The 14240-nt window shown below is 36.3% G+C and overlaps 4 protein-coding genes across 5 annotated transcripts; 2 read left to right on the top strand and 2 right to left on the bottom strand.

Annotated features, from left to right (window-relative positions):
- Nucleotides 1-3042: 3042 nt before the first annotated feature.
- On the bottom strand, nucleotides 3043-5574 carry LOC124177521 (mediator of RNA polymerase II transcription subunit 18). The gene is made up of 2 exons (XM_046559956.1): nucleotides 5107-5574; nucleotides 3043-4861 (listed from the first exon to the last, which is right to left on the bottom strand). The coding sequence occupies exons 1-2, from the start codon at nucleotides 5310-5312 to the stop codon at nucleotides 4411-4413; spliced, it is 657 nt and encodes a 218-aa protein (XP_046415912.1). The 5' UTR covers nucleotides 5313-5574; the 3' UTR covers nucleotides 3043-4410.
- Nucleotides 4728-10730, bottom strand: LOC124177519 (AP-3 complex subunit mu-1). Of its 2 annotated transcripts, XM_046559954.1 has the most exons (10): nucleotides 10551-10730; nucleotides 10284-10468; nucleotides 9914-10148; nucleotides 9676-9835; nucleotides 9462-9575; nucleotides 9210-9389; nucleotides 8876-9034; nucleotides 8732-8782; nucleotides 8462-8629; nucleotides 4728-4861 (listed from the first exon to the last, which is right to left on the bottom strand). In XM_046559954.1, exons 1-9 carry the CDS (start codon nucleotides 10583-10585, stop codon nucleotides 8495-8497), a joined length of 1254 nt encoding a protein of 417 aa, XP_046415910.1. In that variant the 5' UTR covers nucleotides 10586-10730; the 3' UTR covers nucleotides 4728-4861; nucleotides 8462-8494. The 2 variants fall into 2 exon arrangements, with proteins under 2 accessions (XP_046415910.1, XP_046415909.1); XM_046559953.1 differs by lacking the exon at nucleotides 4728-4861 and having other exon boundaries at nucleotides 8436-8629.
- LOC124177520 (transcriptional adapter 1-like) lies at nucleotides 5601-8377 on the top strand. Its single transcript, XM_046559955.1, has 7 exons — nucleotides 5601-5819; nucleotides 6063-6099; nucleotides 6188-6421; nucleotides 6927-7130; nucleotides 7287-7435; nucleotides 7701-7863; nucleotides 8134-8377. Exons 1-7 carry the CDS (start codon nucleotides 5749-5751, stop codon nucleotides 8263-8265), a joined length of 990 nt encoding a protein of 329 aa, XP_046415911.1. The 5' UTR covers nucleotides 5601-5748; the 3' UTR covers nucleotides 8266-8377.
- A 1450-nt stretch (nucleotides 10731-12180) lies between the features above and the next one.
- Nucleotides 12181-13873, top strand: LOC124177522 (prefoldin subunit 5). Its single transcript, XM_046559957.1, has 2 exons — nucleotides 12181-12511; nucleotides 13039-13873. Exons 1-2 carry the CDS (start codon nucleotides 12307-12309, stop codon nucleotides 13323-13325), a joined length of 492 nt encoding a protein of 163 aa, XP_046415913.1. The 5' UTR covers nucleotides 12181-12306; the 3' UTR covers nucleotides 13326-13873.
- Nucleotides 13874-14240: the final 367 nt, after the last annotated feature.

Here is a 14240-nt window from a genome sequence, read left to right as displayed (position 1 = left end):
TTAGGTTTCACATTTCATACAAGAAATACACACTTTATCTCTCCTGCCGATTCCAGACTCAAGGGGCCAGGCCCTTCGATGGTCAGCCGTTGACTGAAGATATATTCTTCAGTGAACGGGTCGGCTAATAACGCTGCCGTTCTGCGACAGTTGGATGACGAAAAATTTTGCTTGTATCTTTCAAATGTGTGTTAAAATACACTCGAAGTGTTAAGAAGCGTCGTTCTTTCTCTCCCTATCACCTTTCTAGGTCTTTAAATCACTACGCAGCGTTAAATACTGTCCCATATACGAAGCATCCATTTCATCTCGTTCAAAATTAGCGCATCCGTGATGTGTTACAGTTACTCTGAATTTTTTTCCATCCGAATACTTTTCGAAAAACAATTCTGCTCCTCCACCCAAAGCAGATACTTCACTTGCGACCAGCTAAAACAACGTTTCGATTCTAAGCCTCAGCTAACGAGTCGAAATGTTCTTTGCTCTGAAAATCACGAAAGAAATTGAACTTAACCACCTTAGACTTCTGACGGAAATTTCAACGATTTAAAAAAATGCTGGAATCAATTCTTTGATGCACTGTTCCGAGGTCATTTAGCGAGAGGAATCGATTGCCTGCAACCCGAATATGCTGCAAGTGACGGATCAAGAGTTACAGCCGGAAAACGAAAGATTTTCTGCGTCATTTCTCTAATGCTTGTCTTTTGCTCTCTCTAACGTCTTTTTTACGTTTTACGAAAATTTCCGCAATTTTGAAAAATGCTGGAATCAATTCTTTCATTCACTATTCCGACGTAATTTTGCGAGAGAAATCGATTGGGCGCAGTCCCAATACGCTGCGATCAACGCATCAAAAGTTACAGCCAAAAAATCCGATCCTGTGTTTTCGATATTTTTCAGCAGGTGCTTTTTCGCTCGCAGTTTCTGTCCTGTTGGTCCTACGCTCTTTTCGCTGCATTTTCTGAGTTCCTGAGGATCCAATTAGTCAGGTAAGGGTCATTGAAATTGAATCTGAGACCAAAAACTTTGGGTTCCAAAAATGAAGAAAAAGTAAGTCTAACGCCACTGCATCTTTGGCGAAAATTTTCGCGATTTTGAAAATTGCTGGAATAAATTCTTTCATGCACTATTTTGACGTAATTTTGCGAAAGAAGTCGATTGGGCTAGGGCCCTACCCTACCCCACCCCCCCAACCCCACCCTACTCCTACTTCTACTCCTACTCCCGATCTTTCTCCTATTCCTACTCCCACTTCCGATCCTACTCCTAATTTTACTCCTACTCCCACTCCCACTACCACCCCTACTCCTGATCCTGATCCTACTTGTATCAATACCTTCGAACGAAGTACTCATAGTGCACAAATCCTCATCATTCTCGTCCACCTACGACCACCGCTAATCACCTCCAACGACCACCATTGCAAAATTGCCATTAAATATTATGAAAATGTTTTACTCACCGTGCATAAATAGCCGACACTACCGGCATTACGTTGGCTGTACCTAATATATGTATACATATAGACTACATTACTCATTATCTCATATACTACTCTTCAGATGTTACTTAAGACAATGTGTATTGTACTGCTTCACCCTAAGATAATAGTCAGCTTTGTCATGTAATGTTCAATCATTCTTCTGTATTTCCTTTCGTGTACTTTAATAATATTTGGTCACTTGTTCACGTATAATAAACTGACACCCGAACACTTATACTAGGATTAAGGCGTAATAAATGAACCGAAACTAAACTGAAACAAAACTTTCTCGCTATGAAGTCGTTATTTGCCTTTGCCGTTTTGTTAACAACCTGGTGCAAATTTCATGTTGTTCGACCATTCCTTCTAATCCGTTGTTCGCAGCGAGTTGAGACTGAGCGTAATCGAATCATCTGGAAAAATTATGTTGATATAATAGATCAGAGAATTGATTCTAGCATCATCCGAAATCGTCGAACTTTTATAAAAAAACCTAAAGGAAGTAGCCTTACTTTTTTTGAGCAAAAAATTTGTATACTCTAATTCCCTACGCAGAGAATGGACGGTCAGAAAAATGAGTATCAAAGGGAAAAAATAGTTTAAATTAATAACAATTGTTATTACTTTTAACGTTCAAGAAAACACTTTTGAGTGTAAAATTGTTATTCCTAGAAAGTCGACCCTGAGGTCTGCTGAATGGTAGAATCGTTTCTTCCAGAGTAATTGTAACTGAGGAAATAAACGGGGTTGAACTTTATGAAGAATGAGTTTTATATATTAACCTTCTTGTAATATAGAATATGAATCGAGATGCGAGTTTCTGATGTTTCTCAGATTTTTCGCATAGTTCCGCAAGCAGAAACATATTTGCGACATGCCGGTGGTAATAGCCACATTGATAATTTTTTTCAAAGATTAGTACTGGATAGTTGTTGGTACAAAATCTGCCCACTAAATTTCACTATAAGCGTCGTCAGTGTTCCTTTTGCACCTATGCGTGATTGGTTGCAGGGATGCCCAAGATCCACTAATCGATCGGCGATCTTGAAATGTAATTCATAGAAAGTTATACTCCCTTCACTGTCTTCGGTGTTTACAGAACACCAGTGCCAGTTTATTTCAGGCAGGAATTTGTTTACGTGGAGTTGTCTCCTTATAGTTCAGTAAAGACGTGTTTACACAGTGCTAGAAATCGGACCGATTTCTCGGACCGAAAAAAAGTTACCAGAACTCGTATCGCGTATACAGCAAACTTGGACGTAAATCGTGGATCGAAAACGCGGATGAAAAAATGGATCGCGTCCCATTATTCATCCGCATTTTCGATCCACAATTTACGTCCGAGTTTGCTGTATACACGATACGAGTTCAGAGGGATGGGCGATGTTAGTATAAAATAGCGACATCCCATTGTCGATTGTTTTAATTCTACTACCAGTCTACTATCGATGTTCTTTTAAAAACATCGGAACATCGATTGTTATCATCGGTGACGAATAAAAGCGCGAAAAATTCAAAAATTTTAGATACAATTGTAGACAGAATAATGAACGCAGAAATTTCAAGTTTTGAATTATCATTATTATTCAAAATAAAAATAAAATATGAGAACTAAATATAAATTACATTGGACAAAATTAAATTATTGAAACATTCTAATTAACAGTGAGAAATTTAATAGAAAATTTCTATAGATGAGTTACCGACAGATGTTGGCACAGAAATTCAATTTATTCCTGACATGATGATGTCGATAGTCCAATATTTTCCATCGATTATCGATGTATCGACTTTAAAACCCATCAATCAAAAACATTGATACTCGAAACATTGATGTGGGTGCATAATCGTTACCTGATCGACAACGCGAAGCCATTTGAGTTATCAATATCCACGGATTCATTTTCAATAACGCAACTCTCGACTCTCCATTCCCAGTTAATATAGTTAAAATGGCCCGAGAATTTTGCATCGGTTCTTTTCTTTAACCATTAAGGATTATTTACTAAACGATTTAATACTAGCTAATTTTTTTATTTACCTTCCAGCATTTACAAATTGCTAGACTACCTCATAGTACTTTTTTCACTCTGCCTTCCTAACTGGGAGGAAATGGTTAGTCAATATTAAAAGGATATCAAGTACCATTACCTAATCCTTAAAATTCCGGTTGAAAGGTACGATCCAATGTGGCTTACAATTAGTGACCCTTACACTCATTATCTCTCTTCACATTGTTATTTTGCTGCCCAGCCAATCTCATACTGCATCCATTAGTCCTACATCCCTGAGCAAATGATTGGTATAGTCCTGCCTTATCATAGACATAGTACAAACTTTCAACCATCCCTCAAATTACATGCTGCAGGTGTTTGACAATCATAACAGATTATCAGGAAATCACGTATCTTCTAGTATCCCTTTCATCATGCTCATCACACTTTTGCAATAATCACAAGAGTTCATATTTATTGAGTTCGGTAGGTGTTGGAGATTTAAAAATGAGATTGAGTTCAATTTCAGTTGCGAGTACTTATTCATTATTTTAAAATACTTTACTTCATTCGAAGAGTTAAAAATTAGTAGTTTCTGTATCATAACATGACTAATTGTAGCATCGATGTCGGATCTTTATTGGACTTTGTTCAATACTTTATAAATTCATTCTAATTTTATGGATCTGATTCAAATGTAAATATCCAATAGTACAATATAAAAAATCTCTATGGGTCATTGCAGTAGGAAATATTGAAATAATACTTGCATAAAGATTCCTCTTGAAAATTCGCAATAAGAGAACTACGATGTATTATCATTTCTGCTATATAGTTCTCGCACACTGAAATCTGAAAAGACAACATTGTACCCAACTGTATATTAGGAACTATTCATCAGTGATTCATTTATGGACACTGATTCTAAACCCCCTAATGACTCAGTCGTTTATAATCAATTTTTTCAAGCTGAACTAAAGGTCTTAACTGTTCGGCGAATATTCTCATGTCTTCAGCTATTGCATCTTGTCCACGTGGAGCAAGCACGCTCAATTCGACCAAGTAGCTTTGAGATATGGGTTCTACATTATCCGGTATTTTCACTTGAACCATTTTAAATATTTTTGCTACAGTTACTTTCATTCTACCCTTTCGGAACATGTATCCCTGTACAATATACTCAAAATCTATTCTACATCCCAATTCTGTGAGGAATTCAACAACTGTACTGCTTGTTGCAATGTCTATACTGCTTCGCACTATTGTCGGTCTAGACTTGTCACCTAGCTCGGGTTGTCCGATGTAACGTAGCTGCCAAGGCATATCCTGATGATCTAAGGCTCTTCTCACCCTCAGCGACAATGGTTGTTCTGGCGGAGGACCTCTGAAAGGTTAAAATTTATATTTGAAATGCTCTTCTTTTTTAAAACACAAAGTAAATTTTTAAATTTTGCTGGAAGAAAATAATGGCTCATTATATTATTATCGTGAAATATAAATTGTCACAATAGGCAAGTTACAATTTTAAAGCCGCATCTGAAACCTAGAAAATATGCAAACAATGTGAAGTACTAAGCACTCTGGGTGAATAACGACAATGTATACCAGCAAAAAGAGAATGAGATTTACCTCCTGATACTGAAACACATTTCATGATCACGAAAAGTCTCCGGCCTACTATCAACGTTATCACACAATCCTCTCAATCTTTGCAATAAGACTTCCACCGCACTGTCCATAACCGAACCTTGCAGAAGGTATTCTTGGTTTGGTATTATATTCGACTTTACAGCAGCATTTAAGCTGTCCATCGCTGTACTTATTTGACTTGCCATTTTGGCAGAGTATTTAATTATACTTTCTACTGCGGTATGTTAATGGATTTGTCGCAACAGAATGGGGTAAATTGTCATTGTCCGATCGTCGTATTTGGTCTCTTTGCGAGGTTAAGTCACTGCAGCCTGCATACAGTCAATTTTCCCTGTTCCCAACAAATTGTCAACAATCATTGTCGCCAACCTTGTGATTGAAATTTATTAAACTTTGATGCGCGCGCATCTGACGCACTCAACGTTCACAAATCTGCACAAAATTGCTTTCTCGTTTGCACGCAACAATGTCACGATGTAAGAGGAACAATATACACAACTTTATACGATCGTGTTAGTGAGTTCGCTTATGTTGTTAGGTGTCGAAATGTCAATGTAAGAGTCGCGTGCAAATAGATGTCTGTTTATTGTCACAAATAAATTCGAACGGTTCGATTGCGGTATGACATCGTCGAAAGAGTTGACCGTAGCAAGAAAAAGCCTTGTCGCATCGCTAGGTGATAACGCAAAACTGTAAGTTTGTTTTTATGTCACTCAACATTATGTGTGCAATGTGTGTATACAATTTAAGCTCAATTACCTTTTGTAAATATTGCGACAACCTGACTTGGTATGATACTGTAATAACTGATTATACTAATACAGCGGTTAAAAACCTTTCTGATCTGTCACTTTGAATTCACCCTTTACTGATTTCCTTGGAATCGCAATGGACTTTGGGTGTACACATACTTAATTATCATATTGTGGTTACAGGTACTTTGAAAAAATGAAGCTGTGGTTTCAGATGAAGGTACACCAATATCTTACCTGAGTCTTGATATCCAAGAATCGTTTTGCTACTTTTTTTTTTTAATCATACACTTATTTGATTTTCTCAGACAACTAAAGAAGAATTTGACTGCGAGGCGCGCAACATTATGACTGAGGATCAAGTCCATTTGCACAATGAATTTCTACTCTGCTTGTTCAACAAAGTACAGGGGTTAGCGTCTGTGACAACAGTCCGAACTAACAAACACAATCATACAAATGCTCATCTTGATAAAGAAAAAATGCTAGAGAAAAGGCTGCGATTGAAACGAAAATATAAAACAGACAAATCAAATTTTGAAGTAAGAAGCTGTTTTTGCAATAATATTAAAAAATCCATGATTAACCATATAGTGCCAGTACTCGGATTCAGTTGAAGAATATTATTTTTTAAAATTGCTATACATATTTCTGTTAAAATTTTGTAAAAATTTAGTTTTAAACATTTTTGCCATTAATTACCTGTTGGTGAACTTATGATTTGAAGACCTTAGGATACCAGAGAGCCTGTAACACTCTTCCAAAATGTTTGATTAAAATTCATGAACTTATAAATAAAAATTGCCATTTTGCCAAATTAGTGAATGTGCGATAGCAGGCACTATAGTGTTAAATGGGTATCTGTTAGGAATTTGATATTTTATTGCTAACATATAGAAGTATTCATTCATTATTGATCTCTGGAAATATGTATAAAGTGGCCATAAGGCTGTGTCAAATATTTGAAAGCAGATATTTTTGTATGAAAAAAAAGCAAATACAACCTGAGAAAATTTATGTTAAGAATATAAAAGCTGCATATTTCAGCCTGCAGATGTCTACGTTGAAGTCTTGGGCCAAAGTTCGTCACTGGTTGGAGACGAACCTATAGGTGCCAATCATTCCAGCGCGCAAGAGCTTTTGCTGCCAGATCGTACCTTCGTTTTAGCTAGACTAATGCTTGCTGCATGGGAGAATAATATGGATGGAGCTGAAGAAAATACAGCTCAAATAATTATAGCTGCTACTCAGGTACGAATATGCTATAGCTACGAGAATTTTGCTATACTGAAGTAATCAGATTGTGCAATGTTCTGGATTCGGGAAAGTACATTGTTTATTCTATTCTTCAGTCGGTTTTACCCATGATGTGAGTGAAAAATAACAACCCAATTCTTATACTTACAGGTATTTCTCAAAAATATACTCACAGCCGTAATAACTCGACGGAAAGGTTTCTCGGTGCGAGAAGGATCATTTATTCATAACATAGGTGAACCAGTACCCAGTTCATGGACCAGAAATACATCCTACATAACCAACACGTCAAATTTTAGGTACAGCATAGATTCATATTTATGAATAAAATCGGAATAGGCTGGAAGTAGGGACTAATGTTACATTTTGCATAAGATCGTTACTTTAGTGCTTATTCCCTTATTTCTGAAATTTTTTTGTACCGATTTGACTTCTTCGAATTTCAATCATAGTTTAAAGCCTCCGATTTATTTTCTAATTTGATAGAGTATGTAAAAGGATAGTGCTAGATTTTCCGTAAATTTCATGTGTGCGTCTATAACGAATAATATATGAATTATCCAGTATGGCTACAAATATAGTGGAGCCTGAAGGACAAGTACCTGCAATGAAGCAAACACTTGAAGAAGCGGAACAAGCAAATGCATTTGCATTGGCATGTTCAACACAAACTACCTCACCGACTCCCGATCCTGTTAATGTGGCTAATCTTCAACAAGCATTGAAGGTATGAGTTTGATGAATATATTTGTTACGGTGTGTTAATTAAATATGCCTAAATATTCGGATGAGTATAACAACAAACCAATTCTTGGAAAAAATAACAGGATATAAATTTTGAAACTCACAACTGTTTACTGTCTTGAATGAGATCATTAATCTTACGTAAATACGTTGAATTAGTGAAAATATAGGACATTTCTCCAATGTTTTTCACCAAATATTTGCATCACTACACTGTTGCATTATGCATATACGTGACAATATTTGACCATAGATCCACAAGAATCTCATCAACAATCATACAATTTATGCAACTAATATGGAACGTCTACATACATATGCTACGCACCCAACCTGGGAAGATTTGGAGGCAAGGAAAATACTGTGTAAAAATTTAAGAACGTGACAAAAAAAGTAGAATTTAGAGTAGTGCAAAATAATTGTTAAACGTAAGTTGTTCTGTTGTTTTCGTTTGTAAGTTAATGGCAGATTTCGATAGTGGAAGAATTATTGGTAAATCTAGGAGCAAAAATATTGAGGTTTTGATGGTACCAGAATTGTATTAACTCACAAAAATTTGTAATAAGTAATATATTTTCTACCTTTGATATATTAAAATTGATAGCGGTGGGGATTCACATTCTGATTTGAAATCTACCAGCTTTTGTAATATATTTTACACCTTTGAACGGCTTATATTTTTCACCATACATGTCGAGCCTGTTTACTTTCAAGCCAGACACAGCAAGCTGGTTGATTGTGAAATGAACCTAAAAGTAAAAGCGTTTAGAACGATTCCTTATTAGACGTCATTAGGAGTATACGAAGTTGAGACAATGCTAAAATAAACTTGTTATAATAATAAGACTTACATTGATAGCAGGATTTGATTCTGTGACGGTCGCCCCATTTTGAATAGTGATCTTGAAAATTAAGAAATGACAACAATGAAGTCAGTCAAATTTTTTTTTTTGTAGTATTATTAGTATTGTTCAATTTTTTCTATTACAACTTACACTTCCTCGAAGATTGGGCAATTTCGCAACATCTATTCTTCCAATATCCCACACAAGTACTTTACTGACTGGATCAAAAGAGTACTTTCCTTGATTGGGTACCAAACTACAATTTAACACTGATTTTGGCATGGGAATTTCGATATTAACATTTTCTACCTAAAAAAGAGAATTAAGCAATATCAATCACAACCCTTGTCCTTATCTTGATCCGTAAATATCAGATATAATGTATGAAATTAACACAGCATAAAAATAGTTTTACGAATTGCAAATCACTTACAGTTTTTTTCAAACATATTCAAAGCTTAAAAGATTGCATAAAATTGCTTACAGTTCGTCCAACAGTTTGTTTAGGCCCAACTGTAATATCCAATCTGCCGCCACCAGATTCCTTTAGGCTTATATTATGCCTTACGTATATAGGAATTGCCACAATACTTTGTGACCCGATATGGTAGGACAGAAGTCGGAAGTTACCATCTGGTGGAATGAAGGACAATATTCTCTCGGACTAAAATAGTATAAGTTATTCTGCCTGTGAGTCAATATTGTTTACATTTATGTTATAAATGTAGACACAAACCTCCCATCGCTTGAACCTAACACATGGATGGAAGCTGACATCATCAAATAATCTTGGATTCATGAATGAAAGTGTGAGATCAGGCATGCCACTCAATTTAATACAGCAATCAATCTGAAAATTAATATTGCCTTGTTATCATATGATTCATTGAGAGCTTCCATTTCTGGTTTATAAGAATTTCTTTTACAAAATATAACTTTACGATTCATACATAGCCTTGGATTTCTGCAAAAACTGTTGCCCCAGTTTTGTCAATTATAGCATCAACTTCCTCAACAACATCGAAGTAAGCTTCATTATTTGTGTATTTAACACCCGTTCTTCGCCAGGGTACATTTGACAATTGGCCACTTGGCAAGATTGCACTCACACTGAAAATTGTACAATATGGTAAGCAACTGTCAGTATTACTGTACTCATAGCCGTAGTAGTAATGTTATTTTACTTACTTAGACTTCCCTGTTACGGTATTAGCTATCGTTCTTAAAATATTGGGTGGTTTAATCAGTTCTTTGAGGATATTTGATTCTGTCGCCAACGGAAAACCATTGTCTAACATTTCGTCCAACAATTCATAAACAACAACATAATTCTCTTTTATTATTGTTTCTGTACATTCACTGAAGTAGTCTTCAAACGTGTCTACTACTCTGTGTAAAAACTCGATAACAAACAGTGGCGGAACTGAAACAGTCGATAAGTATGTAATATTTACCAGCAGCGTGAGAATTATAACTGTAATCAACCAATGTAACAAAAATGATGAGATCACATTAAAATTAGCAAAGATATAATACTATGAAGCTAGCAACAGCGTACCTTCCGTCATACACACAGCGACAAAAAACATATTGCAGCGATATATGCTGATCAAATAATGATGCGGTGTTGCAATAACTGGTGGCGTGTCTTCAGGTGAAGAAACTCTACGTTGTTGGTCAAAAAAATAATCACACAGGGATCGCGCGACCGCACTTTTCCAATGTTTTTCCATAAATACATCTCTGAAAGGTGACAAATTTTTAGGCTATGTCACGGTTATTTCTCAGGTTTATGAACTAACTTGTTATATAGAAACAAACTTACCCTGATGAATTTATTATAAATAAACTGTGAATCATTTTCTCCTTGATGGCTGAGAAGAATAACTCAACTCGGAGTTATTCTGAGGGAACTTTAATATGTTGACAGGTAAGTGACACTTGGATGGTTTGAGTCACGGTGATTTTACCTCGGTATTCTTAAGCCTCGTTCACACCCCCATTTTGCGGTACAGATATCTGCAGCAAATGAATATCCTGGTAACAAAATGCGCCAGTTCACTGACTGTTGTAAAGAATTCGATAGCTTTGATAAATTGGTGAATTTTAGTGACTGATGCGAGAACGGTTCCTAACTTTTCGCACTTTTCCAGCCAAAATTGACAATATTTTGAGCAAGTATTTGAAAACTTGCTGATACTGATGAACTACCCATTTTATCGAATTGCAGTAAGGATACTAGATCTGTACGAATACATTAATTGGTTTTATTATGACTTCGCAATAGTTACTGTAAAAATGCTCATGTCATCATTTCTGTGTTCTCCGGGTCCCAATTAATTGGAAAACACTTGGAAATTACTTCTACAGCAAAAGCTTGTTATCTCGTTTGTATACGTAAACGGCAGGACAGCAGAATTGTGCGTGAGTTCATCATGTAAAAATCTTGATTTGTCAAAAAGTGATGCAAAGCTCGGGCGGCGGGTGAAAAAATCTCGGACCCGAAAAAACACAAATCTTAGGACGTGTGTAATCTTTTTTTCCGAGATCCTGTGGCCTGCAATCGATTTAGAATGAAAACTTGTTGCCTCTGAAATGACAGCTATAAAAATTATGGTTGCTCACTGGATTTTGTTCAAAAAACCCTAAAACTAATGATTTCAGAAGCTGTTTCGATATATTATAAAGTAAAAATAATCGATTATGCATAGTCTAAAATTGCTGGGAGCTGTGGATCAAAAGTCACAGGCGAAAAACGGAGAAATTCTCTCATATTTTGGCACACGTTTGCAGTTGTTGATCCAAAAGAGTTCTAGTTATCATTTTTGGACTGAAAAAGTTAACCGTTCCCAGAAATCGCAAGCAACACTAAGGCCTTACAGTTTGTTCGAAAAATTACGGGTGATTTTAAAAATCGCTAGAATCAATTATTTGCAGTGGTATTTCGCGGAAGAATATTGCAGTGTTCTGCTATGCCGACTTGATTTTACGTCCAGATCCTACAAGACGAGTAGGTAAGTGCAGGTTAGTAGAATTATCCGTAAATCCCCCCAGACTCTGCCAACCATTACGAAACATAACCCAAGGCTAGCAGTCTGCGATTTTTCCTAGCTCCATGGGTTTTTCGAATTTTGTAGCCTAGCAGTGTATAGAAAGAGGGCACTCTCTAATGGACTGCAAATAAGGGTACATACAATAACCGACGTGGCCCTGATCGATATTAATTAATTACATAATTAACTTACTACATTTTAAACCATAGTCAGTTGGGCAACTTACGTTTCACAGCGCTAGCACCGCGAGCACTATTTGCAGCCAAAATCGGCATACGTCTTATAACACCAAGATTCCCTCCTACACGCTCCATATTCTTAGCTGTTCTGGACGTCGCTTACATAGACGTGTAGGTGCGCCATCTACGATCACCGGATCCAAGCTCATGCTCTACGGCTGAAATGTGCGTAACGTGAGCAATGCCTATCCCGGTATGGTCATAGATCGAGCAGTCGAATCGTGCGGCAATTCAGAATTTATATGCTCAATCATTCGCTTGACAAACAGCGTAAAATAACGTCGAAATCATGTCGCAAATATCTGCAACCGAGGGCCCGATGTTACAGCAGATTGACCTGACGAAGTTGAATCTCCAGCAGCTTACACAATTGAAGCAACAATTGGATCAGGAACTTGGTGTTTTCCAGGACTCGCTGCAGACCCTAAAAATCGCTCAAAACAAGTTCCAAGAGTCCGGAACTAGTCTTGAGAAGCTTACCCCGTCCGCTAAGGGTAAGCCTTCCTTAAACCACTTCATTTTCTCCAATCCCTAGCTAACCGATTATAATTTGGAGGTTATGAGCCATGCATCATTCACGCGTCTTTAAGATTGCCATTACCTTTAAATCCTATTCCTGATGTCAGTCAATCAGGCAAGACCCTTTTGAGATTTTCAACTTTCCCAAATTTTCTTTTCCTCAACAAGAAGTTGATCTGAATTCCAATCCCATTACCACTGTGTTCAGATTTTTTTTCTTCACTGAGCTAGGCTTCACTGTGCCTATTTATCTGCAGGGTATTCTTTCTCCAATATTTGCAATGCCAGTAACAATTTCAATCCACGAACTTACTTTATTTACTTAGTGGATCATTATAATTATAAGCTCCTTATCATTGTCTCACATTTGATCTAGGATTTTTTAATATTGATTGACTGGTATGCAATTTACTTTTTTAACATTATATAGTTTATTGTATGATCTCTAATCTCGCAGGTTCAAGTCTTGAAAATATTGATCAGTATCAATTTTGTTTTGCAGGAAAAGAGATACTCGTGCCACTGACAGGTTCGATGTACGTTACGGGGAAATTAGCTGATACAGAGACGGTGATAGTTGATATTGGGACTGGATATTACGCGCAGAAGGACATCCAAGGTGCGAAAGATTATTTCAAAAGAAGAGTGAATTATGTAACGGAGCAGATGGAGAAAATTCAACAAATTGGACTTGAAAAGAGTAAAATAAGGGAAGCTATTATGGATGTAATGGAGATGAAAATACAAGGACAGATGTCAACGCAAAAGGAACTTGCAGAGACTGCATAGAGATATCTATGTGACATAATTAAGTTACATTCATTCTAATTCATGCCCTAATTTTATGCCTTTTGTCTGTATTTTTAATTTAACTCTTTAAAATTGTACTAGAATACATCTTCACTGTACATTTGGTGTTACGTTATCAACTTGTTTAACACTGCTTCAAGTCATTGAGCTATACATTTTCTTACATATAAAATGATACAAAGTTTTGTTTGTACACAGAGCACAAGTAAAATAACAATTGCTAATAACAAAATCGTTATGCCCCAATTTTTGTCTACAAAATATTTTCACTCCACAGTCAGCGAGGGAATAGCAAAGACCTTATTCGAATTTGATGCGCGATATTAAACGTTGATTTTATTCTGTACCAATAAAGCGATTTTTTTGTGTGAATAATTATGCGAAATATTATCATGCAGGCATTACATATTCGTTATTCACCAAGAATAATTTTTTTTGAGAATATTATATTTTGATCTCATAGCGTATTTAATACAATTGTATATTGATGCATAATAAAGTATCCTCCGTAATTTTGATGTTTGAAATGAGTCGAGATTCATTGAATTTAAACATTTGATTGCGGTTAATTTGTTCAATCAAGATCTGGCAGCAACGTGTAGAAATTAGCCACTTCACTGGCCCATTTTAAAGTAATATAGGTAAACATAGTAGGTGCAACTTCATGATTATAGAAAGTATGATGTTTATTTTTATGTAATGTCAAAAAGTAATCATGCCCATACTTGCAAATAGAAGATACCTCATGCCAAATTTTCCCTTGGCCTCTCGAGTATGAATGCGAAGCGAATTTTAACGGTATTGCACCTGTGTGATTTTCTATCCTTCATCCATTTAAAGCCTACGGGATCAAAGTCTGCAGCTCTCAAAGGGCATGGTTTGGACATCCGTGTT

This window comes from Neodiprion fabricii, chromosome 3 (assembly GCF_021155785.1).
Source record: "Neodiprion fabricii isolate iyNeoFabr1 chromosome 3, iyNeoFabr1.1, whole genome shotgun sequence".
Classification (NCBI taxonomy): Eukaryota; Metazoa; Arthropoda; class Insecta; order Hymenoptera; family Diprionidae; genus Neodiprion; species Neodiprion fabricii.
This window is presented reverse-complemented; position numbering and strand designations above follow the sequence as displayed.